This window comes from Pristis pectinata, chromosome 15 (genome assembly GCF_009764475.1).
Source record: "Pristis pectinata isolate sPriPec2 chromosome 15, sPriPec2.1.pri, whole genome shotgun sequence".
NCBI classification, from domain to species: Eukaryota; Metazoa; Chordata; class Chondrichthyes; order Rhinopristiformes; family Pristidae; genus Pristis; species Pristis pectinata.
Genome location: NC_067419.1, coordinates 5,277,720 through 5,303,613, shown reverse-complemented (window position 1 = coordinate 5,303,613; position 25,894 = coordinate 5,277,720). Strand labels below are relative to the sequence as shown.

The 25,894-nt window shown below is 47.0% G+C and overlaps 1 protein-coding gene across 1 annotated transcript; it reads right to left on the bottom strand.

Annotated features, from left to right (window-relative positions):
* On the bottom strand, positions 1–9,969 carry LOC127578528 (polycystin family receptor for egg jelly-like). Its single transcript, XM_052030668.1, has 3 exons — positions 9,922–9,969; positions 7,247–7,711; positions 1–7,092 (listed from the first exon to the last, which is right to left on the bottom strand). The coding sequence occupies exons 1-3, from the start codon at positions 9,967–9,969 to the stop codon at positions 1–3; spliced, it is 7,605 nt and encodes a 2,534-aa protein (XP_051886628.1).
* Positions 9,970–25,894: the final 15,925 nt, after the last annotated feature.

Genomic DNA, 25,894 nt, shown 5'->3' with positions numbered 1-25,894 from the left:
TCAAATAAATAGGTAGTTCTGCTTCTTCCCATTAAGTTTCTTCCTTTTTAACCCATAAGTTCTTTTGGAGCCTCGCCCATAAAACAAAGTTGTCAGAACCTCATTGTCACCTTCTGGGGGAGTTTTCCTCCACAATGCATACCAGACACGCCTACATTCTTGCATTATGAAGGTTGCCACCTCTGCTTCCTCAGCTGGCTTTTCATGAACAAATTGTCTCATATCGCCATAGGACAGAATGACCACTGATTCAAAAAGATTTATCAGGATACAATTCATAACAAAGAGAAAGGTTACCAGGTAGATGCCACCAATAACCCTGCTGTAGGGAAAATCTGTGTTGTTAAATTCTCCTGTGTAGTATGACACAACGGTCTGTGCTGCATGAATCATAGTATTGAAATTTTTATCAAACTGACCAAAGAGCAGGTGGCCAACTGACATAAAAATAAGTGAACACACTGCCATGAGCAGAGCCAGGGAGCAGATAGCAGGAAAAGCTACACTCACGGACTTCTGAGCTAGACGCACGTGGTAGAGGAAACGTGTGTACCTCAGCAACTTCACAATGGTGACAAGAAGTAAGAAAGCGACATTGATTCTGAGTAGCTGATCCAAGGCAGAAATGACATGAAAGGCAATGAAGGAGGTTGGATTCTTCTTGTAGAGCTTCAGCATACTGTGTACTAATAAAAATTTGGCTAGGTGAAGAACTATCGCCATCAGCAGCAGCACTGCTATGATCAAGCTGGCAATGCTTTCCAGTTTCTGCAAGTATGTATGTCCTTTCCGTCTCATTGTTCTACATTCTTGTATGGCAAATACGACAAAGAAAAGCATGAAGAGGATACTGATGAAGATCCAGTTCATTTCTCTTCTCTTAAAGAGTCTAAGGGAAAAGGATTTCACTGACAACTTCTTGCTGACCACACCAAGAGGGACTGTCTCCAGAATGAGTGAAATGCTGCATAATAAGTCAACATTTGCATTGTACATGGTGGTTTCAATGACCACCACCCATGTGCTCCCATCAATCCAGTTGCTATCCTGGAGGGTCAATAATCTTACTATTGAATTCTGTAAGTCAGATGAAGAGAAGTAGATGGAATAGCCCCCCAGCGAATAATCACGATATACACCACGTGTGTTATAGAACCAAGGGGAGTCGTTGGCTTCATACAACCAACCTGTGTAGTCCAAAGGGCTCTTCATGGAGACACTTTCAATGGACAGGTCCCAGGAGCCATTGTAGTTCTTAGTGTCTTCTTGATTGTTATTAAACAAGGGTCGACAACGGAGTTTACCCAGGATGGTGGACACAGCATTGGGCTTCAGAAAGCAATCTACTGACCCTTGTTTCGATCTGATCTGCCGCATCCGTGGCAATCCTAGGATCACAGAGTTGGTTCCATTCAGAAAAGACAGATTTGAGTCATCGTGAATCAAAGGCAAGAAAGTGATCCTCAGCCAGGTGTAGAACTCTCGGACAGTATTAACTCTCTCCAGATTCTTGGAAAATTCTTGCCGAATGATGCGGTTGTAGTAGTAACCATTGCTGTAGTCTGTGAAGCACACCGAGTACAGCAGGAGCCCAAGGAAAACCAGATGCAACAACATCCGCATGCACAACACAAATGCACGATTTCTGATGATCCCTTTCTTCTTGGCCAATATTAGCTCATCACCCTCCAGTGGTCTGTACTGCTTTCTGACCCGGGGTTCCAACTGGAGACAGTCACTGTCATTCTTGGGAAGGTCATCTGCACCAACCTCCAGCACCTGTATCCCTGTGGACCAGTCCATATCCCGGGCACGTCTGCGGCTCAAGGCAAAGAGAGCAGCAAAGGCCATAATCTTCAGGGGCTGCAGTATGAAAATACTCTGGAGAAAGGAAACAACAGAAGCTATCAGCCATAACCAAGAGGTTTGTAAACCATATGAAAGTCCATAGAGTACTATAAACACTGCAGACACAATTGACACCAGCCAAATAATGCACCAAGCCAGATACACGAGACACCGAGAAAGTAAAACGCTCGACTTCTTTCTTGGGTGTATGCTTTTGGACGACTGGTGAAACCTAACCTTCGACCTCTTCTGTCTTGCAGGCCTAATTTGACGAGGCCATGCCATTGGCTTGACCTTTTTTGTAGCCTTCTTCTTTCTTCCAGTTAATCCTTCCACTTCCTCTTCCCTTGTAATTTGATCTGCTGCAGATTGTGGAATGATGCAGTTATTGTTCTCTTTGGCTGAGGATTTATGAATGTTTTCCTCACCCGCAGTGAAGGATAAATGACTGTAGTGATCATCCTTCGGCATATCCACCACTTTGTCAGGACTTTCTTCAACTTCACTGACTGGTTTGTCCATCGAGTACCAATGCTTCAACCTCTCTCTCAAGTTTGATTTCAAGTTAAGATTCTCAACTGAGTTACCGTCAACTTCTTGGTCTTTTTTTACCAATAAGGATTCACCTTTTCTTTGCGCATATAAAAACAGACCAGATATTAAGAGCTCCACAGGTACCATCACCAATGCACTTTCAACCGCAATCACCAAAGAAGTCCTTACTTTGAGCCAAAATTCTTCCTGTTCTTCGAACTGGAAGAGCATGATGCCAGTCAGCAGACTGCATAACAGCATAGCCAAACAGCAGGACAGCCGCTGGATTCTGCTGAAGGACTGGTCCACATAGAGGGCAAAGACAGAGAACCACAAGTGCCCTTTGCCCATCCTGCTAGACACTTCGATGAAGAAGACATCCTGTCTCCTCAACAGGGTGCCGGCACTAGTGACTGGAAACGTCCCAAGCAACACACTTTCACCTTTCACGGTAGCTAGCCACATTCTGCAGAAGAAGTGCCACTGCTGCCTGGTGAACACATTTTGCACTTTCACTCGGCTGAGGTACCAGGAGGGCGATGGTCCGACATTATTGTGCCAGACTCTGATATGGGTAAGCTCCCCTAGATCGACCTTGGCGGTGAGTAGGAAGGTGTCCACGCTATTTCTGCTGAAAGTCTGATGCTCCGGATGATGGAGAAGGTAAGCATCACTCTCAGTAGACGTGCCGACCAGAGTCAGAAAGACATCTGCAGTTGTCCCAGCATCAGGTCGGCCCCCTGTATAAAGGGTCACCAAGTAACAAGCAGCATCACAGGGGTCATTGTCAGGAAGAACGATGATCTCTTTCTGGTCTCTCTTGCGTTTTCTCCACGCCCAGCAAACCAGAATGAAGTAGATGAAGAAAATGACTAAGACTGTAATTAGTGCCACTAGATTCTTTGGCAAGGTGACAATTAATTCTCCAATTGCATACAGATCAATGATATTGGGCAAGACCAAGATACTGGCAGCCAGGAACCAGGGAAACTTCAGGCTCAGGTCCCTCTTGGTTTTGTTACTGTAGACACCTGTGCAGATACAGTGCACTTTCCTGCTGTTTGTGAGAGGACCTGCTGTGCATGAGAAGGAATCCCAACTATCAGCCTTTCCTTGGAAAGACAGACAGCTCACAGTGAAAACTGAGATCACAAGCCCCACCTTAATGACTTCTCGAGGCTTTGGGGACTTTGCCTCAACAGCAATGGTGATGTATCTGCTACGTTTTGGATCAGTTACATTTTTCTGGAACAAGCCTGTCGGGATGCTGATGACGTAAGGATCTGGTATATGGATACCTTTGTGTAGAGGTGGGCCTGAGTCACACTGCGGAATAGTATGTTTCTGAGCTGGAAGCTGGTCAGCAGATGCCTTCCCTGAGTAAATGCTGACTGTGAGGACAGGATTCAAATCCACAGTTAACTGGAGGAAGACTTCTTGAGTTGAGGTGGAGTTCAATTCAATCCTGAACTGCCCTCTGATCACACCGATTCGCTTGGGATCTTTGGTCAATTTAATTCTTTGGGCAGACACAACGTCCTTTCTGACCATAAATATCTCTATCTGTTTGGCATCCACGTTGTACACACTTCCATTGCTATCCAGAGTGGACATGTGGAAGGCAGTCACGTCTGTAGCAATGTCAGCTGCATTCCCAAGCCACGGCAAAGGATTCTTTTCAAACCTATAAACTACAGAGGACACTGGCTGTGTAGCACTCATGGCAGTTCCTGTCATCACTGGGTAAATGCAGTTGGTACAATCCAGGTCAGAAAGATATGAATCCTCAACGTTGCGTTTCTCAACTTTCTTCACAGTTATTTCCCATTGCCTAGTTGTCATAATTGTATCTTTTTGACCCGGGACTTTGCTGTGAGACACTGCTTCTGTCAAAGTCCTTAGAGTAGGGAATATATCAGCTACGACTTGCTGCTGGTTTTTGGTTAGAGGGATGCCTGCCACAGAACCTTGAGCTGGAAACTGGAGGGAAAAGGCAGCCATCACGTTGGAGACCGCAGTCAGGACACTGCAGGACAACTGCTCAGCACTTTCAGAGAGAATCACTGCTTCATTTGTATAGTTCAGAAGAATCAAAGAAAGTTCTAACAGAGTTGTGGCAGCAAGGCGCTGGGCGTGTTGACTGAACTCATCCTCCTTTTGAGCTGCTGCATAGATTGAAGCAGATATTTGATAGATAAGGTTGGGAGATGTGACTGGAATACTGGCAGAGGCGTTGACAAGAGTTTCGCGGAGCTTAATGACCTTGGCCTTATCCTTGAAGGTGTTATAATTCAGCATGGAAGCAATCCCGTAGAGCAGTTGGTTTGCTTTCAGGTAATCTGTTTCATGAAGTAAAGTTGTCAAAGCTGCCTTCTTTCCTTCCACAAAGCCAAACAGCTGATCCACCTTGGAACCCTTAGCTGGATCAAATGGGAGATCATACACTCTGACCTTAAGGTAAAGTCTCGCATAGACACCCTGGCTATCAAATATTTGGACAGCAATAATCAAGATGTGATGGCCTAAGATGCTCCCCACTGGAAGGAAAAAGGGTGTAGACTTCGGCCTGTATCCAAAATATACAATTGTACCAAGAAGGTTGTTCTTTAGACTATCTATATGGCCAGTTGGGTAGTATGTTTTTGCAATCACCTTGTAACGGAAGGGTCGATCTCTGTCCTGGAATTTCAGGCACGTCAAGGTAAATTTAGTATGAAGGGCCCATCCGTACTTTGGGGTGATGACACAGCGTCCATCCATTGGGGGAGAGTTGATGTAAAAATCGTACCTGTTGAGACTTTGGGAACCCATGGATGTGGTGGCATTCAGTTCAAAAGTATACCACTCATCAATCAAGTGTACAAATGATAGGGGATTCAATGACACGTAAGACATGGAGTTTCCTGTGAGACTTTCTGATGACCAGTCGAACTTCACTTCAGCACCTGAGTCCCTCGAAAGCAGTTTCCATTGGTACTTCATCTGAGTGGAATCTGGGCAATTGGAGCAAACTCCAGCCAAGATGAAACGATCTGTTGGTAATAGGGACCTCTGGCAATTCTCAATGCAAGTTATCAACATCTTTGGCACAAAGCTGGGGAGAACTGTGATGGTTTGGTCAAAGTAACTGGTCCTTGTGTCTTTCTGAACTACCACTCGGAAGTAGAAGTTCTTATTTAGAGCCAGCATGTGGGGAAGGATGACCAAGGCCTGGGGTACAGAGGAGCTCCACTTAAGTTCACGGTTTCCAGCATGACAGTATTGGTTGACGGAGACAGTCATGGTGGTGTAGTCTGAGAGTTTCGTTGTACAGTACCAAGAAAAGTTCAGTCCAAGGTGCGGATGGGGTGAGTCAGGGTCATTACTCAGGGAGGCATTCAGTGTGATGGTGTTCTCCAAACCCACCGTCCTATAAGAACCCCCAGCGATCAGTGCAACCAGCGCGCTTTTAGTTACCTCGACAGTGGCCTGGGCTGCCTTGTTAATGTGTGGCAGGTCAGGATCTGTAGTGGAAACAGTCACGTTGAGGATGAAGCGATAGAATCCATAATCTAATGTGAATCTGGGGATGTGCAGGGTGGCAGTGCTAGTGTGTACGCTGGGTGGGAGTGGCACACTATGAGCCCAGTCTGGCTCTGAATCCTTGCCCGCCACAGCATAGACCTTCCAGGAGATGGTCACTGATTGAATTTTATCACAGCGTAAGCCAACATTTCCGTAAACATTTAGGGCAGCGCCCTTTATGGTCTGGATAATGGTGCCAGGAGGATGTGGAGACTGTATGGTGGGCGAGGGCACCTGGCAGCGTGCCAGGGAGCAGAACAGAACCGAGTCCGTGGGGGCGGTGCTGTAACTACCAACACTTGCCTGGATACTGATCAGCTTATTCCCAGGGGCTGAGCAATTCACCTTGGCCAAGAAGCCCCAGTATTGCTTCGGGTCAAAGGGCAGCTTGGTGCCCGGGATATAGCGCTGTGCATCTGTAACCATCCGATCATGACCGTGTAAGCTGACCTCGGCACCAACGGTCAGGCTAAAGTTCCAGGCACACTGCAGGGCGGGATGCTGGAGGGGAATGAACCAGACCACGTTAGCCAAGCCACCCACAATTGTGGAACCACTGTTAAACAGGGAGAGGCTGACATTCAGATCCTTCAGGGAATTGTAGATGGCCCCTTTTAGGTTCAGGTAGAGCTGTACGGTGAGCGTGTACTGCCCGGGGCTACTGTAGTCTATCAGGAAGAGGTGGCTGACTTCGGCACCTGTGATGAAGACGAAGTGCCTGCGACTGCCGGGCGGCCCATCCGCTCTGGAGTAGTACAGCTGATTGCTGGGGTTGATGTAGTAGAAGACGGTGCCGGGGGTGCTGGGGTCGGGCGCTAGCCAGATGAGAGCGCCGCCCCGCACGAAGCGCAGGACCCCGTTCCGCAGGGTGACAGTGGCGGTCCTGAGGTCAGCGGCGCCGCCCGCCAGCAAGAGGAGCCGCGCCAGGCAGGAGCTGCGGCGGGGCCAGGCGCAGGGGCAGAGGCGGGCGGCTACGCCCTTCGGGTGGTAGGTCAGGGTCCAGGGGGCGGGGATGGGCGGCCGGGCGGCCAGCTGGTAGGAGAGCACGCCGGCCTCGGGCGCCAGGCGCCAGGACATGATCAGGGTGCGCCCTCGGGGCAGGGCGGCGGTGCGGGCGCTCAGCAGGTGTGTCAGCGCCGGCCGCACCTGCAAGGAGATGCGGAGGGAGGAGGCGGAGGCGCGGGGGGAGGCGGAGGCGCGGAGGGGGGAAGCGGGGACGCCGACCGTCTCCAGGCCGCAGGAGTAGTTGCCGGGCCGCGGGTAGCGCACCCGGGCCTGGTAGAGGTAGCGGCCGGCGCACTCGGCGGGCACGGTGCGGCCGCTGGGCCCGGCGGCCGGGCTGTCGCTGGGCAGGCTGGCGGAGCTGGGCGCCGCGCCGGGGCAGCTCAGGCGGTAGCTCCAGGCCGAGCTGCGCAGGTTGGCGCACCAGCCCAGCAGCACGGCCTGCCGGGGGAGCGGGGCGGCGGCGGGCGGCGGGCCGAACAGCAGCACCCGCAGCTCGGCGGCGTGGAGCCGCACCGCCCGGTAGCTGCAGCCGGGGCAGGAGGCCGAGGCGTAGCGCAGCAGGACGGGCGTGTCCAGCGGCACCCGGACCAGGCGCTGGCGGCCCGACCAGCGCTGGGAGGAGGCGGCCGGCCGCTGGCCGATGAACCAGCTGAGGGTGGGCGCGGCGCGGCTGGTGTCGGTGCCCGGGCTCGGCTCGAAGGCCACGTCGAGCGAGGGCTGCCACAGGCAGGTGTAGCGCTCGGCCGTGTCCAGCGTGTGGCTCACCCCGAAGGGGCAGCGCAGCACGACGGGCGGGAGGAGCGGGGCGGGGGAAGGCGGGCCGGCCCGCACCGCCGCGGCCCACAGCAGCAGCCCGAGGGTCAGCATCGCCCGGGGACCCGCCGCCCGTTGCGGGGCGACCGGTGCGGTTTGAAGGGCCCGCCAAACCCGGCCCGGCGTGACGTCACAACCCAGAGCACGCGCTCAATGACGTCACACTGTCTGGAGCAGACGCCCCGTGACGTCACATTGTCTGGAGGGCGAGCACCGCGACGTCACACCGCCCGGAGCGCGAACCCCGTGACGTCACAACCTCCAGGAGCACGCGCTCCGTGACGTCACAACCCCGGAGCACTGGCAGAATGACGTCACACCGCGGAGCGCGGGCCCCGTGACGTCACTCGGCAGAGGCGGTGATGGCGCAGGTGCCCTCCCCATGTCTGGCGCCATTTGAAGGAACACCTGAAGCTCCGCGGCCGCCAAGGTCACCGGCTGTGGGATCCGTGTGGGTGGGTGCCCGAAGGCCGGCAGGGACACGATGGGCCGCAGGGCCGGTATCCGTGGCAACCTCGCTGAAGGGGCTTCAGTTTGTGTGACGCGGGGAGGTGAGAGTTTTCGCCTCAGAGCAGGAAAGGTTGAGGGGTGGGTTAATGGTGTCCAGTGGTGAGGAGTTCGGAGAGAATAAATGGCGAGAAGCTGCATTGGCACCAGGGACAGTAACCAGAGGATGCAAGCATACAGTCGGTGAGTGAATGGGAAGGGTTTTTTGTTTGTATGTGATCTGGTACATCGGGCTGAGAGCCTCGTGGATCAGATGTAACAATGTCTTTCAAATGGGAACTGGAAGTTGCAGGATTTTGGGGAAGGTGTAAAGAAATGGAATAACTGGAAAACCTTTTCAGAAAGGCAAGATTAAGGGCCAAATGGTCTTTTTTGCATGCTGTATCGTTCAACGAACATTTATTGTTTCACTTAGTTCTACAACATTCAATATGTTATTAAGTTCATTGCTTCACAGAAGCAAACATTAGAGGCTAAGATAGAAATGTATTCCCCATCTTGAATTCTAGAACACATCTTGACACAGAATGAATTTCACAGCAGGTTTTGGCCAAGAAATTATACCTCTAGTGAAATGTTTCTGCGCATTGCACAATCAACGTACCTTGGGGAAAACATTTGTTAAAGAACATCGGGATCTTACTGTATGGATTGCAGAGTTTTGGATTTTCTCACTTGTTCTTTCCATCTACCCACTTCTCTGCAACTTCAAGCATGCTTATTTTCTTGCTTTTCATAGTTCTGGTGGAAAGTAATTGACCTGAAATCTTAGCTCTACTTATGTCTTCACAGCTGCTTCCTGACCTGCTGAATATTTGCAACATTTTCTATTTTTATTGTCTGTAATTGTGCTTCTGAATTTCCTGTATTTTGATGCACTGTAACGGCCCTCTGGGCACTCTTATGTGACTTTGCTGATGCATGTTCTGCAATTAAAGGGGACCTGTCAGAGCACATCTTGGCCATGGAGATCGATCAAGGAAACCAGCTGCACGTAAATCTACCCTGATGCAAGGTTTTGATCCAAAATGTCAACGGTTCCTTTCCTCCCACAGATGCTGCTTGACGTGCTGAGTTCCTCCGGTAGATTGTTTGTTGCTTCAGATCCCAACATCTGCAGTCTCTTGTGTCTTCAGATCGATTCTAACGTTACCCTTCCAGGCGCCTGTTTTCCACATCCCTTTCCCTTATCTCCTCAAGCTCCACAATACTACCGTGATGCTGATCCCCAACCTGATCACAACACCATCTCAAAGCATCCAATTGCAGCGCTTTCTTGCAGTGATGCTGAGGCATGATTTCATGATCCTACTTCCCTCCTTGGCCTTGTTTCACAGCTGCAGACTACCTGTGATCACCTTGAACTGCAGTATGTGTTAGGGCTGCAGTATGGGCTAGACCTGGACATTGTGTGCTACACAATTTTGCAGTAGCGGGCCCCCAAGAGAAATATTCATTGGCTACTGCACGTGAGTTGTTGAACACACCTTTTTAGCTGCTGGAGACTTTATAAATTGTGTTTCAGTTGACAAATAGTCTCCCATCATATTTTGGCTCTTTGTGTAAACATCTAGAACTCATTGTGGCTCTGATTAAGAGCAATAACTATGAGTTTCATCTCATTCCATGTAACTTGTTATTCAAACCCACCTGAAAGCAGTCCATGTTGGCAACTCGCTCATTAGTGGAAATCACCATAGGACCGATCCATAGGTTAAGATCCATTAGAGATTGGCATTTGTTAGGATTAACCTACCTTTGGTAAACTTGTCAGAGTTGGCAGTACAGATGGCCCAAAGAATAGATCACTATGGGTTGGAGTCAAGGGCACTTACAACATGGATAGAGTTGTGGTCGAAGAGATCTTCAAAGTGTTCCTTCCTGTAGGTGTTGACTGCCTATGTGGTCCTCATGAGTTCACCCCCATACTTGGCTCTTAGTGGGATGGGGCCTTGTGTATTTTAACCGTACAGCACTGAAGAACCCATGCATGCCATGGTCGTCAGTGAGCTGTTGAGTCTCCTGTTCTTCATTACGTCATGGGTTTTCTGCTGCATTTCTGCCCTCAGGTGCCAATAGAGTTGTTTCTTTACGTAAAGGTGAAGCTTTCAATGTAGGAATGCCTTATGTTTGTGGATGATTACTTCCCTGATGTCCTTGTTGTTGTTCTGAAAGAGAAGCCAAGAGTCTCTTAACAAGGCCCAATTATGGTGGACCACAGAATAGTCCATAAGTGTACACCCAGTGGCTCCCATAGTCTGGGAGTTGACAGGTTGTCCATCAGGTGCTGTCTGAGAGGATCTGTATTTTGGGAGTTTTACGGAGCTTTGACATTGATCTTTTTGTGGCAACGCTTCTGTTGATGCTGATGTTTTGGGGCCAGGGTGATGGAGATACCAGAGGGGATGAGGCGGTGGACAGACCAGCAATCTTCAGTACCTGTGGTGGCACAGGTGGTGTGGACACATTTGCGATCCCAAACTCAGATGACGATATCATCCAACAGGTGCTGGAGCCTGGACCAGGGTGTTGCTGTGATGCTTGTCCATCTGATGAAACAGGGTGTTCATCGTGATGAGGCCACGCGCTAGGCATTTTTTCAAGAGAAGGACCCTGTTGGAGTTGGTCTTCCCAACTCATTCCTTGCCAATCCTGTATAAGAGTGGAGCTTGTGTTCAGAACTAATGGGAAACTCTTCAACCTGCGGTGACAACATCCCAGAACCAAGGTCATCTAAACCTCAGTAGTTAAGCTGCAATATGCAGATACGTTTTCGTTTGCACATGTTCAGAGGCCAAGATCTAAGCCATCATCAACTTGTTCACTGAAGTAAATGAGAGTATAGGCCTTACAGTCAATGTCTGTAAGACAAACATCCTGGAGCAACCTGCCCCCACTGTATAACACCACCCTGTGGCAATAAAACGTCTTGACAAGACCCTGGAAAACATGGATCACCTCCCATACAGCAGGAACCACATCTCAGTGAAGGCAGACATCAGTGATAAAATTGATGACTGCCTTCAGGATGACAATGCAGACCTTGTTTAAGGAAAAGGGTATTTGGAGGTGGAGACCTCAAACCTGGCACTAAGCATGGTCTACTGCCTTTCTACCTTGAAAAATGGTGAATGAACATTCAGGATGGTGTAGAAAGCCTTGAGTCCCCAAATTGGAACTTGCAGAAGCTCTAGATAATTGGTAGAAGGAGTGTATCAGCTCACAAACTTCACCCCCACCCACCCCATCAGCCACCCTCTGCCCCACCCGTGGAAAAGTCCGTATTTCTACATTAGCCTCATTCACCAACTCAGAACCCATTGGAATCAAGTCAACCCTAATCCAGAGGGACCGCCTTTGAAAAAGGACCTTTGATAGACAGTCAGTTAACTTGAAAACAAATATGAGTTCTTCACTTACAGCAGTTACATAAGGTATATGAAATGAACAGTTGGACAAAATATTACATAAGCTGCAAAACAACAGAAAAGGGGACGGCAAAATCAAAGAAAAATGCCTAATGTTGAGGTTTGCCTGAAACTTACAAATACTTCTTGAATTAGGTTTGGAATACGTTCACCTCCTCCCCAGATCTCCATGCCCACCCATTTTGTTTTCTCGCTATGTGATGGATGTTTCCCCTGTGTTTGGATACTCAGTCTCAATGCACAGTTTTATTGTGGACAAATAGCTTTGACCTTCTCGGCCACAGAATAAGGAAGACCTGTCTACAGTTACTTTATATCTGCTCTGAAAGCTGAACCTTTAATAGCCATCCTTGTCATTTTGGAGCTAGGAGTTCCCATTTGCATTCCATTCACGACTCCTCAGCAGTGCAGCAGTCCGTGCCTGCATGTGGCAAGGCATAAACAACATTCTGGCATAAGCCAACCCTTGAAATCCAATGGCTAATTCTCCCACCATCAACATCCTGGGCGCACCATTGTCCCAAAACACAACCCGGAACAGCCACATAAATACTGTAGTTACAAGAGCAGGTCAGAGCCTCCTGGCACCATGAGGTTTTTCCATCATATACAAGGCACAAATCTGTAGTATGATGAAATACTTCTACTTGCCCAGATGAGTGCAACTTTCCAGAAGCGCAACACCATTCAGGACAAAGCAGATAACTTGATTGACACCCCCATCCATCACTCTAAGGAGTTTGTATGTTCTCCCCATGTCTGCGTGGGTTTCCTCCAGGTACTCCGGTTTCCTCCCACATTCCAAAAGGCGTACGGGTTAGGAATTTTTGGGCATGCTTTGTTGGTGCTGGAAGCGTGGCGACACTTGCGGGCTACCCCCAGAACACTCTACACAAAAGACGCATTTCACTGCGTGTTTTGATGTACATGTGACTAATAAAGATATCTTAAACTGATTCCCTCCATCTCCTATGTACCACGGCTACATGTGTACCATCCATAAAACTCACTGTGGTTACTCATCTATACAACACTTTCATGATCTCTACCACAAATAATGACAAGGGCTGCAGGTGTACCACCTGCAGATTCCCTTCACAAACTGTCCTTCACCAACAATCACCAATCCTTCACCATCGATGGGTCTAAATCCCAGGCCTCCCTCCCCAACAGCACGATGGGAGAACCTTTAGTCAAGGGACCACCGTGGTTCAAGTGGCAGTCAGGGATGGGCAATGCCAGCATGCTGATGAATGAACAAATGTGATGGAGGAAGCTGGCATGTTGTCTGAGGTGCAACTAGGCTGCTTGACTGCCCTGTGGGACAGCTCCCCAGTTTCAATACCAGTCCTCAGGTCTGCAATGTTGCAAATTTTCAGGAATCCGGTTCTTCAAGTTGCAGAAAAGTATGCAAGTGGTCTTTCCCTCTGTAATAAGTCTCATGTAATTCTATTTAATTGCTTTAATTTAACTACAGCAGTGATGTTCACTGTCACTATCCTCCTTCACCTTCAAATGCATGTTGCCACTCAAGCAAGTAACTCCTGTTGGATAAGATAACAAAGGACACGACAGCACAGTACAGGCCCTTTGGCCCACAATGTTGTGCCAACATTTTATCCTGCTCTAAGATCTATCTAACCCTTCCCTCCCACATAGCCCTCCATTTCTCTATCATTCATGTGTCTCTCTGAGAGTCTCTTAAATGTCCCTAATGTATCTTCCCCCACAACCTCTGCCGGCAGTGTGTTCCACGCACCCACCACTCTCTGTGTAAAGAACTTACCCCTGACATACCCCTTATATCTTCCTCCAATCACCTTAAAGTGATGTCCCCTCATGTTAGCCATTGTTGCCCCTGGGAAATAGTCTCTGACTGTCCACTCAGTCTATGCCTCTTATCATCTTGTACACCTCTATCAAGTCACCTCTCATCCTCCTCTCCAAAGAGAAAAGCCCGAGGTCACTCAACCTATCCTCATCCACGCAACATCCTGGTAAATCTCCTCTGTACCCTCTCTAAAGCTTCCACATCCTTCCTATAATGAGGCGACCAGAATTGGACACAATACTCCAAGTGTAGTCTAACTAGAGTTTATAGAGCTGCAACATCGCCTCACGGCTCTTGAAAGTACCCCGACTAATGAAGGCCAACACTTCATATGGTTCCTTAACAACCCTATTGACCTGCGTGGCAACCTTAAGGGATCTGTGGACTTGGATCTATGGACTAAGATACACAACTATTTTTATTAGTCACATGTACATTGAAACACACAATGAAATAATGCATCTTTTGCGTAGAGTGTTCTGAGGGCAGCCCACAAGTGTCGCCACACTTCCAGCGCCAACATAGCATACCCACAACTTCCTAACCCATGCGTCTTTGGAATGTGGGAGGAAACCGGAGCACCCGGAGGAAACCCACGCAGTCACTGGGAGAACGTACAAACTCCTTACAGACAGTGGCTGGAATTGAACTGGGTTGCTGGCACTGTAAAGCATTACACTAACTGCTACATTACCGTGTCTGCCCAATAAGTTACATGAACCACAAAATCATTTTCTTTGCTGACATGAAAAGAAAGTTCAGTGTCTCAGTGAGGTGGAACATTAAATACTCACTGACTTCTGCACCAGCTATGAGCCTTGTTGCCCATATGGGAACTTCACAGGATATAAAGACATACTCTACCATGTAATGTCCAAAGGCCAGTGCTATGATTGCAGCCCCTTCTGTTCAACAGTAGGGAAACTAAGAACTTACATTTCACTAAATAAGCTGCCTGCTGTGCAGCTGAGTACCAGAGACCAATCTTCCCCAGTTCCTCAAGGCATATGGAACCTTTCCCATGAAGCCATCTTCAGGAAGGTCCAAAGTGCTTCCCAACCAATTAAACACTTTGGGAATGCAATCTAATCACTTTTGTAATGAAATGTCAGATCATCTGTTGGTTGAAGGATAAAAAACCCTCCTCTTTGTTGGAAATTACGTTGTCTTTTGACAGGGTGGAGTTGGTTATCACCTCATTACTGTGTACACATTCCCTCAGTACTGGAATAGTAGGTGGTGGGATTTAAACCCATAACCTTTGGGCTCAGAGGTGTGAGTGATCATGCACGCAGCCATGGCCAGTTTAACCAGCAGTATCTCAACAGAGCATAAAATCGTGCAATCAAAGATTCCACCAGAGTTATAGAGGCCAGTCCAGAATGGCCCTGTGGGAATTACCAGCGTACGTCAGTGGGGAAGGGTCAAGGGTGAATGACCCCAACATTGAAATAAGTTACAAAGAGTATAGTTGTAAAGAATTTGGGTTTTAGAAACCTGTCTCCCTCATGCAGCCCCTTAGAGTCATAAATATCTTGCTTGCACTCCAGTTCTGTGCTTTCTGAGATGGCTGCTGAGGCCAATGCAGGACTCAAAGACTATTCCATAGATGGGGCAGGGAGTGCTTTACAGGATGGGTGGGTGTGCTGTATAGAAGATATGCCATTTAGAAGCCAGTGGGTTTGAGACACACAACTGAGGAAATGAAGTATCCCCACTTTCACAGAAATACTCTGTAACAGAGGAAAATGAAGTTGATAGCGAAATGAAACTTACTCATCTTGCAAGTGAGGGAATTTGCTTTGGATTGTAGCCACAATTCTGAAATGATGACAGATTGTTTGGGAACTCTGCAGTTACTGTTTGAGTCCCTGTTCATGTTAGTGTGGGATAATTTTTGTTTTATGGAATGTTTTAGCAACTCCAGCCTGGCACTTAGAGCCAACACGATGCTGATGCACAAACTGAGGAAAGAGATGGATAAACCTGAAGATGGATAAATCCCTGACTAAATCACACAGCCCACAACCAGGAGAACTTTCGGATATATGGAACAGACTACTCAAGGAGGGATGTGTAAAGAGATCTCTGACCTCATTAAGTAAACACTCTTGCAGGGGTCAGTGAAACCTCATTGTTCCAGAGAATTCTTTCATGTATCTCTGTGAAAGCAGCAAACATAACAAATTATAAAATGCTTGTGTTTCTGGGTTTTATATAGTGGCTTTATTTTACGTTTAATTTTTCTTCATTACAAATCTCAACTGTGCTTCCAATGAGAGAGGAATCGATTCAAGCTATCACTGGGTGGGTCCGGTTGTTTAAAGTAGCTCTCACTTTAGTGAGTGATGTGGGATTTTTCAGGAGATGGTTGTGTTGTTTGCCATTTATTTAAAAACTTGACTGTGTGCACGACGAGCTCAGGAAGTGCTCCACCTCTGCCCCAGGCTCTCAAAATACATGATGGAAATTGTGCAGAATTTTGAGTTAACTTGAAAGAATTGTGCTGTGGCAATGAAGCTGGAGCTGGAGCAAGCCCAGCTGACCGTACTTGTACCTTGACGGGGTGGAAGCACGTGATGTTTATTCCACTTGATCAGACTGGCCCTGTAGATGGGAACAAATATTGGATGGTCCCTGTGTTGTAATTTCCTGAATGTGGTCAGTTGTGAGAAAGTACTTTCTTCGAGAGGTATAAGCAGGAGTTAAGAGGCTGTTGAACTATACCTGCTGCACTAAGGTTGTCCCTCGAGGTACTGGATGAATTGCTTCCATTCCAGTTCTGAGGATAGGAAGGTGCCTGGGTGTGTAATTTTTTAGTGGCGTGGCTGTTACACACTAGCCAGCCCGTGGACGAGAGGGTGAGGCCTCGGTCCAGTAGTCAGGAGGATCAAGACAACAGGAGACAAAGCTCTTCTGCACAGATGTACGACGTAATTTCCCCCCCTTAGTCCCTTCCATCGTGCTTCCCCACCCTGATCCCCTCTGTTCTGGGGTCTGCCTCCTCAATCTCCCCTCTCCAGTGCTTCTTTTCCTCAACTTCCTGCCTGCACTTCCCATTAATTCCCCCTTCCCATCTCCTGCTCCTTCTCCAGCTGCTGGCATCTTGTTCTCTCCAGGAACAAAGCCATTAACCAACTGTTGCTGCCTTCCCTCTCCAGGGCCATTCACCCCCTCCACTGCCCCCCCCCCCCCCCCCCCCCCCAGTGCCAACAGTCATTTGCCTGCAGCCCAGCTCAGGCTTCCTATACCTCTTGCAGTAAACCTTGGAAGAATCTATAGCCACCCACCTAGAGATGTCTGATGTTGGGAGATTGCCATCTCCTGGTGCTCTGTGGCCAGATTTCTGTGTCATCGTACATGATTTCCTGGCTGATAGAGGCAGATTCATGCTATAGGACAGGCCACTGAATTGTATGACCAATGTAGACTTACAGAAAGCTGGAGTCTCGTGAAATTATGGTGGAAGAAATTCTCAGAGTAGACGTGTTTGGAATTGTACCTAACCTTAGAGGAAATATGACATACAGTGACATGCAAAAGTTTGGGCACCCCTGGTCAAAATTTCTGTTACTGTGAATAGCTAAGCGAGTAAAAGATGACCTGATTTCCAAAAGGCATAAAGTTAAAGATGACACTTTTCTTTAATATTTTAAGCAAGATTACTTTTTTATTTCCATCTTTTACAGTTTCAAAATAACAAAAAAGGAAAAGGGCCCGAAGCAAATGTTTGGGGACCCTGCATGGTCAGTACTTAGTAACACCCCCTTTCATATCACAGTGCAATCTCACAGAACTAGAAGCCTTTTGCAAGGAAGAATGGGCAAAAATCTGCCAAAAAAGAATTGAAAGACTCTTAGCTGGCTACAGGAAGCGTTTACAAGCTGTGATACTTGCCAAAGGGGGTGTTACTAAGTACTCACCATGCAGGGTGCCTAAACTTTTGCTTCGGGCCCTTTTCCTTTTTTGTTATTTTGAAACTGTAAAAGATGGAAATAAAAAAGTAATCTTGCTTAAAATATTAAAGAAAAGTGTCATCTTTTACTTCATGCCTTTTGGAAATCGGGTCATCTTTTACTTGCTTAGCTATTCACTGTAACAGAAATTTTGACCAGGGGTGCCCAAACTTTTGCATGCCACTGTATGTCATTTAAAAGAAAGCCTGGTGTTTCAACACAAAGCATTTGAATGCAGGAGATACACCTAAGGAAATCTGCAAGACTGACAGGAAAAAGCTGTGAGCTAGGGATAAAGAAAATCCAAGAAGCTGAGAGTATTGCAACGAGTTCCACAAGAGAGAACTGTGTCCAGCTTTTGGCAAAAATATATTACATATGGAATGATCAAGGAAATGCCATATAAAAAAATCATCTGTGTAAACTGACCTTCAGAACAACTGATATGGAAGCAGGAACAACACTTCTTGTTGTCAATGAGATTGGAACTTTTGCTTTGGATGATAAGGAGAGTGTTATACACAAAACATGGTAACTATCTGAAATTTCAAACAAAAAACGGAGCCCAATTTAATGAAATTCTGTTTCATGTATGCATGAATACAGCTAAAAAAATTCAACGTGCAAAGGTGGAACCATGTAAGTCTGATTACAGTTTATCATGAAGCTCGTCTTCCTAACAGCACAGTGACTCTAGATGTAAGTTGGCCTGTGGATAGCATGACTGTAGGATATCTCTGGGCATAAAAGCATGTTTGAGCATGGACATTATCAACTATAATCATAAGAATGTACTTAATAGTACACCATCTACTTGTCTCTCTGAGCTTTACATAGATTCTTTATCTTGTTAAATAAACAGAGATATCCCTTTGTAACAGATCTTAGTTCTGCTTAAAGAGGAATCAATACAGGAAAAACATGGTAAAAGTGATTGAGAAATTCCTCAAGCTGAGGAGCCGCTGTGATCATGTGCATCAACAATTTCTACAGTCCTTGAAACATTGAAGAAGTTTTTATGTTCACTATTAAGCCATCCTTCTGGACTCAAGCAAAGTGCACTCCTACAAATCACTACTCATGAAATGAGAATCAAAAATCTGCAGATGCAGGAAATCTGGAATAAAAACAGACATTTCTGTAAACACTCAGCAGGTCAGCCAGCATTTATGGAGAGAGAATCAGAGTTAATATTTCAGGTTGAAAACCTGCTCGAGGAAAGTTTATTGATCTGAACCAGTAACTCTGTTTCTCCCTCTACAGATACTGCCTGATCAGCTGTCATAATGAATAGCCTGTCCTGGTCCAACCACAATGCCATGGCCAAGAAAGTGCACCAGCACCTCTACCTCTTCAGGGGGCTAAAGAAATTTGGCATGTCCCTGTTGACCCTCACCAATTTTTATAGATACACCATAGAAAGCATCCTATCAGGATGCATCACGGCTTGGTATTGCAACTGTCCTGGCTGAGACCACAAGAAACTGCAGAGAGTTGTGGACACAGCTCAGCACATCACGGAAACCAGCCTCCCCTCCATGGGCTGTGTCTACACTTCTGGCTGCCTTGGTAAAGCAGCCAACATAATCAAAGACCCCACCCACCCCGGACATCCTCTCTCCTCTCCCCTCCCAAAAGGCAGAATATTCAAAAGCCTGAAAGCATGTATCAACAGGCTCAAGGACAGCTTCTATCATTCTAGGGGAATGGTCCCCTAGTACGATAAGATGGACTCTTGACCTCACAATCTACCTCGTTGTAGCCCTGCACCTTATTGTCTGCCTGTTCTGCACTTTCTCTGTAACACTTTATTCTGCATTCTGTTATTGCTGTTCCCTTGAATTACATTAAAGCACTGATGTGATGAAATGATCTGGATGGCATGCAAAACAAAGTTTTTCACTGTAGCTCAGTACGTGTGACAATAATAAACCAATTTGCCAATTTATTTTTAGTGTTTTCTGTTTTAGTTCATTCCTCAAGGTTAGAAATGTGATTTAGTGCTGAAAGCAGTCCTGGATAAAATGTCGGCACAACATAGTGGGCCGAGGGGCCTGTACTGTGCTGTAGTGTTCTATGTTCTATGGATGAATCCACATTTCCATACTTCTGCAAGTATGTCCATACTCTGGGTGACTCTGGATACAACCTGTAATGTCTGTAGGTGTGCTTGAGATCTTCCACAACCATTGGCATCGGAGGGATCAGCATGCAATATAAAAGCACAAGAAAAACTCTGATTGAGCCTTATGTACAATGTGTTTCCCCTGACTGGGTTGTCTAGAACTAGCGGCCACAGTTTCAAAATGAGTGGTTGTCCATTGAAAATGGAGATGACAGAGCAGGCTCAATGAGCCTCATATTTCTGACTGATCAAATGTGCTGTCAACCACTGGTTTCGTTCGAATAAAGGAGCTAGAAAGGTGGCAAAATATACTCTGCCTTCCATCAGTTTGCTACCTTGTTCTAATGCTTCAGCTGGCTTCATGGACAAGTGATGGTATTCAGGTGGAGTCATCCAAGGATTCACTTTCTGAATTGTGTAATCGAATTAAAAAAACAAAGCAAAAAAGTCTGTAAGATTTTTTTAAAGTTACAGTTTGTCCAAAGGACAGCAGTGCAATGCAGAACATGAAAGCTTAGATCTGTTTCTGTACATCTGTGTTGATGCCTGTGTGAGGTTTCTTGAGATCATGAATTTCTGATCCAGATTCATATCAAGCTTTAGGAAACTCAGTAGAACTCTGGGGAAACCCAGAGGTGATAAAACCAGAACAGAAAGACGCCTTCCTTTCATCTGTGTTCTGCATCTTGACCAGAATGCCTAATTTACCCTTTTCACACCAATGCAGTAATGCCAACTTCTGTCCCTCTGTTTTATCAGACAGATCTTAGAACATAAGGCCCTTTAATGCAGAGAAATATCCCATAATGTGTGGTCAGAGCCAGTGCTGCATTGGACGGACTAAGTGATGCGTAAAAGTTAGAACCGGAGAAACAGAAGTGTTAGTGGCAGAGGAGGTTACAGAGATGGGGAGGTGAGGAGTCATGGAAGAACTTAAAATATTAGGATGAGAATTTTAAATCTAAGGCATCAGACAGCTTACCTTATGTAAGGAAAGTTAAGAATTTATGAGCATTTCCTAAAACTGGAAGTGAAGAAACATTTTGATATCAAGGTCCAGCTGAATTAGCACAGATGGGAATGTGTATTGGATAGTTCCGAAGAAGATCATTTGTTGCTTCATCTTGTCACATATGTATGAAGGCTAGACTGGTTGGATTTCTGATCCCATGTCTTCTCCATTACACAGACCTCCAGCTGTGAAAAGCACAACAAATGGTAGGATGCTGAGAGGTGGAGTGAAACAGAGGAATCTTGGGAGTGGACAGCTAGAAGTCCCTGAAGCCGGCAGAGCAGCTAGATAAGGTGGTTAAGGAGGTTTATAGGATACTTAGCTTTATCAGCTCAGACATAAAGAGCTGGTAGGCCACACTAGAACTGTACAAAACACTGGAAAGCTGTAACTGGAGCACTACATACAGTTCAGGTGTCCACACTACAGCAAAGATGTGGCAGCAATAGAGAGGATACTGAGGAGACTCACAATGATGTAGTCAAGGTTGGACAATTTTAGTTACGTGATTAGTGAGGCTGGGCTTGTTTTCCTTTGGAACAAAGGAGAAGCTTAGACAGAGTGAAAGGAAGAACCTCTTTCCCTTTGCAGAAAAGCCAGCAATTAGGGGATAGATTTAATTGGTCAATAAATTGAATGAGAGTTGAGGAACTTTTTCCAGCAGAGTGATGGGATCTGAAAGTCGCTGCCTGAAAGGAAAGTGGAGGAAGAAACCCTCAATCTGAAGTTGGATAATTTCCCGGAGAGCCAAAGCCTAAAAGGCAATGGTTATAAGAACGGAGGAAGTAGGAGGCAGAGAACGTCATATGGCACCATTCAGTGGGATTGCAACTGATCTGATCTTTGTCCCAATGCCACTTTCTTGACTTCTCCATAATCATCAGCTCCCCTGTAGTCCAAAAAACTGCCTACCTCAGCCTTTCGGCCTCCACAGGTGTAGAAAATTCTCAAAGTTCGTGAGTTTTTGAGAGAACAAATTCCTCCGTCTTCAGTGTTTGAAACTGTGACTCCTAGTTCTACACGCCCCCGCAAGCGGAAACGTGCTCTTGGCATCTATCCTGTTAAAGCTCCTCAGGATATTTTCTTTCGATGAGATCAACCCTCATTCTTCTAAGCTACAATGAGGACAGACCCACCCTTCTATACTTCTTTTAGGTCACCACTCAGCCTTCCTCACTCAGGGAAAACAAGCCCAGCCTAGTCAATCTCTCCCCATAACCTAAGTCCTTCAATCCAGGCAGCAATCTTCTGAATGTCCTCTGCACCCTCCAGCACAATCACACCCTTCCTTTATTGTGCACCTAGTACTCCACGTGCGGACTGACCAGGTGTTTTGTAAAGTTACAACATAATGTCCCAACTCTCATATTCTATGCTCTGACCTATGAGGGCAAGCGCTCCATGTGTTTTCCTCACCACCCCATCAACTTTCAGTGAACCATGGACTTGGAACTCCCTAGGTCCCTCTGTTCACCAACATTCCATAGTGACCTACCATTTACTGTCGATGTCCTACCCCTATTTGACTTCCCGAAATGCATCACCTCGCACACGTTGGGATTAAGTTCCATCTCCCCAACTTTCTATCTGATCTGTATCTTGCTGCAGCCTTAGACAATCTTCCTTACTGCCCACAACACCACCAATTTTTGTTTCATTGGTTGTTGCTACTTTGAAGCCAATGCCTGGATCTTGTTTCGGTCTTGTAGCATGCAGGTATGGGCAGTTTCCTTGTTGAGGAATTGTCGATGGATTTGAATATTGTGGAATTATCAGTGAACCTCCCTACTTCTACCTTTGATGCAAGGAAGGTCAACACTGAGGCAGCTGAGGGTGGTTGGGCCTTGGACAGCGCCCTGAGGAACTCCTGCAGTGATGTCCTGGGGCTGGGATGATTGACCTCTGACCACAACTAACAGCCAAGTGGTATAGCTGATAGAGAGGACGAAGACCCAGGTTCAATCCTGACCCCCAGGCGCTGTCTGTGTGGAGTTTGCACGTCCTCCCTGTGACCACGTGGGTTTCCTTTGGATGTTCAGGTTTCCTCCCACATCCCAAAGGCACATGGGTTAGTAGGTTAATTAGCCACTACAAATTGCCCTGAGTGTGCAGGTTATTGGTAGAATCTGGGGGGGGGGGGGGGGGGAGTTGATAGAGTGTAGAAAGAATGGGATTAATGTGGATGAGTGTAAATGGGTGGGTGATGGCCGGTGCAGCCTTGGTGGCCAGAGGGCCTTTCTCTGTGCTGTATCTCTCTGTGACATCTTCCTCGGTTTAAACTCTACCTTTGCTGTGATTTCTCCCTTAATGCTCATTGGCCTCACCAGGGTTCAATTACGCCACAATAGGCCAAATGCAGCTTGATGTCAAGGGCAGTCACTCTCACCTCACCTCTGGATACCAGCTCTCTGGTCCACATTTGGACTGAGGCTTTGCTGAGGTCTGGAGCCAAGTGCCCCTGGCAAAACCCAAACTGGGCGTGAGTGAGTAGTTTATTGCTGATTTAAGTGCTGCTTGCTGGCATTGTCATCAGTTTCCATCTCTTTGCTGATGATTGAGAGTAGACTGAGCTGGTAATTAGCGGGGTTGGATTCGTTCTTTTACGAACGGGATATAGCTGGGCAGTTTTCCACATTGTCGGGTAGATGCCAGTGTTGTAACAATATTGGAACAGCTTGGTTAGAAGTACAGCTGGTTCTGGAGCACAGGTCTTCAATAATGTGGCTGGAATGTTGTCTGATCCATCTCTGCTTCCTCCCGAGATCCTCATCATCACAGAAACCGGTCTCCAACCAGTTCCATTCACTTCATGTGATATCAAGAAACAGCTGAGAACACAGGATACAGTGAATGTTTTGGGCTACTTCTGCCTGAGTGTGGTTGTGAATGCTTCAGCCTTGTCTCCAGCACTCACCTGTAAGCCCTGCCATCATTGAGGATGGAGATGTTCTTGGAATCTCCTCTTCCCATTAGCTGTTTAATGGTCCACCACTGCTCATTACTAGATGTTCTGGAACTGTAGAGCTTTGATATGAGCCATTGTGAGATTGCTTAGCTCTGTCTATTACACACTGTTTGGCATGTATGTGGTCCTATACTGTAGCTTCAGGCACCTCATCATTTTTAGCTTGCCTGGTGCTGCTCCCAGCATGTCCTTCTGCACTGAACCAATTTGACAGTAATGGCATAGTGAGGTATATGTGGGCCTTAGGTGTTACAGATTGTGGCAGTGGACATTTCTGCTGTTATAATGGTCCACAGCACCTCATGGATACCAGAACAGGCCTGAGTCTATCCCATTTAGCACGACTGAAGTGCCACACAGCATGATGAAGGGTGTCTGTAGTGTGAAGGTGGGAATTTGTTTCCATAAGAACAGCACAGAGGTCACCTACCATTGCTCTCAGGAACAAATGTATCTGACAAGTAAGTTTATACCTTGTGTTGGTTCATTTACTACATGCCACAGACTACGTCTGGCAGCTATGACCTTTAGACCCATTGTTTCAGCCTGTTCTTGCCCCACCAACCTTACTTCTTCCTACTTTGACTCCATCCTTTTTCCCTGGTCTGGCCCGTTCCCACTCACATCTGTAAGACCTCTGATACCCTCCACCACGTTGACCATTTCCAATTCCCTAGTCCCACCAGTTCACCTTTACCATGTTTGTACAATCCCTGTACACCTCCAAACCACACCAGGTGGGTATGAGGGCCTTCCACTTCTTCCTTGAACAGAGGTCCAGCAGTTCCCCTCCACCAACGTATACTTCCATCTTGCTGAACTCATCCTCACATTGAAGAACTTTTTCAACCTCACTCACTCTCTCCAAATCAGAGGTCTAACAATGGGCACTCGCATCTTTCTGTGGGATACGTGAAACACCCTTTGCTTGAGTCCTATTTATGGTCCCTCCCTCAACTCTTTTTCCGGTACATCAACCACTGCATTTGCACTACTTCCTGCAACCATTCTGAACAGAAACGTGGTTACTTTTGCTGCCAATTTCTACTCTGCTCTCACCTCTGCATGGTCCATGAATGATTCCGCATCTCTCTGTCTCCATGCCAGGGCTTAGGCTAGCCACAAACATCCATTATGAGCTCACAGACTCCCACAGATATCTCGACTATACTTCCTTGCACCCTGCCTCCAGTAAGAACTCCATTCTCCCAGTTCCTCCACATCTGTAGTACTTGTGCCGATGATGAGACATTCTGCAGAGGTGCCTCTGAAATGTCTTCCTCCTGAACCATGGTTTCCACTTAACCATAGTGGACAGAGCCCTTGACTGCATCTATTTCCTACACCTCTGCTCTCACGCCCTGTCCCCTGGACAGAGCAAAAACAGAGTTCCCTGACTGTACCTTCCACTCCACCAGCCTCCACATTCAACAAGTCATCCTTTGCAATATCCACCAGTTCCAGTAAGATTCTAACCACAGGCAAATCTTCCCATTCCCTTCCTTTTCAACATTTCTCAGGAGCCATACCTGTCACGACTCTCTGGTCTGTTCTTCCAATCCCACCAGCCACTCCCCATCCTATGGTACTTTCCCATACTAATGCAGCAGATGCAACGCTGGTCCTCCCTTCAGAGTGGTGGTCACTTCTGCCATCGCTGTTACAGGTGGATTCATCTACAGTAGGTAGAGTGGCAAGGATGAAGTCGGGGAGCTTAACATAAAAAAAGCTGGAAATACTCAGTAGGTCAGGCCGCATCTGTGGGAAGAGAAGCAGAGTTAACTTATCACATCAAAGACCCTTCATGCTATCTTCATCTGATGAATGGTCTTCGTTCTGAAATGTTGACTCTTACCACAGCTGCGGCCTGACCTGCTGAGTATTTCTAGCATTTTCTGCTTTTATTTTAGATTTCCATCATCTGCAGTTTTGTTTTCAGATAGCTAATCCTATGTGTTGGTTCACTCACCACCTGCCACACCACTTGGTCTGGTAGCTGTTCACTTAAGAGTTTATCGTCTTGTTCCATGATGGTACCAAGCCACCACTTCTTGATGGACATAGAAGCTCTTTACCCAGAGTACATTCAGTACTTCTTCCAACGTGGCATTGATTCATCAGCTAACATAGGACAGTAGGTGGTAATAAGGAGGTGGTTTCCTTGCTCATGTTTGACCTTATGTAATAAGATCTCATAGGGTCTGGAGTCAATGTTAGAGATTTTAAGAGCTAGTCCTTCCCACTGATGTGGCCTGTTTAATGTGGTTGACTGAATGTAACTAAGGCCTCAGTGCTGGGGATGTTGG

Bases quoted from the DNA above. Each gene is read 5' to 3' on its own strand.
- LOC127578528 (XM_052030668.1), bottom strand. From the start codon at position 9,969: ATGGTGATTTCCACTAATGAGCGAGTTGCCAACATGGACTGCTTTCAG. The intron at 7,712-9,921 runs GTGGGTTTGAAT...CTTCGGGGTGAG, and splicing joins CCAACATGGACTGCTTTCAG to CCACACGCTGGACACGGCCG. The intron at 7,093-7,246 runs GTGCGCCGGCCG...ATCTCCTTGCAG, and splicing joins GGCCGCACCGTGCCCGCCGA to GTGCGGCCGGCGCTGACACA.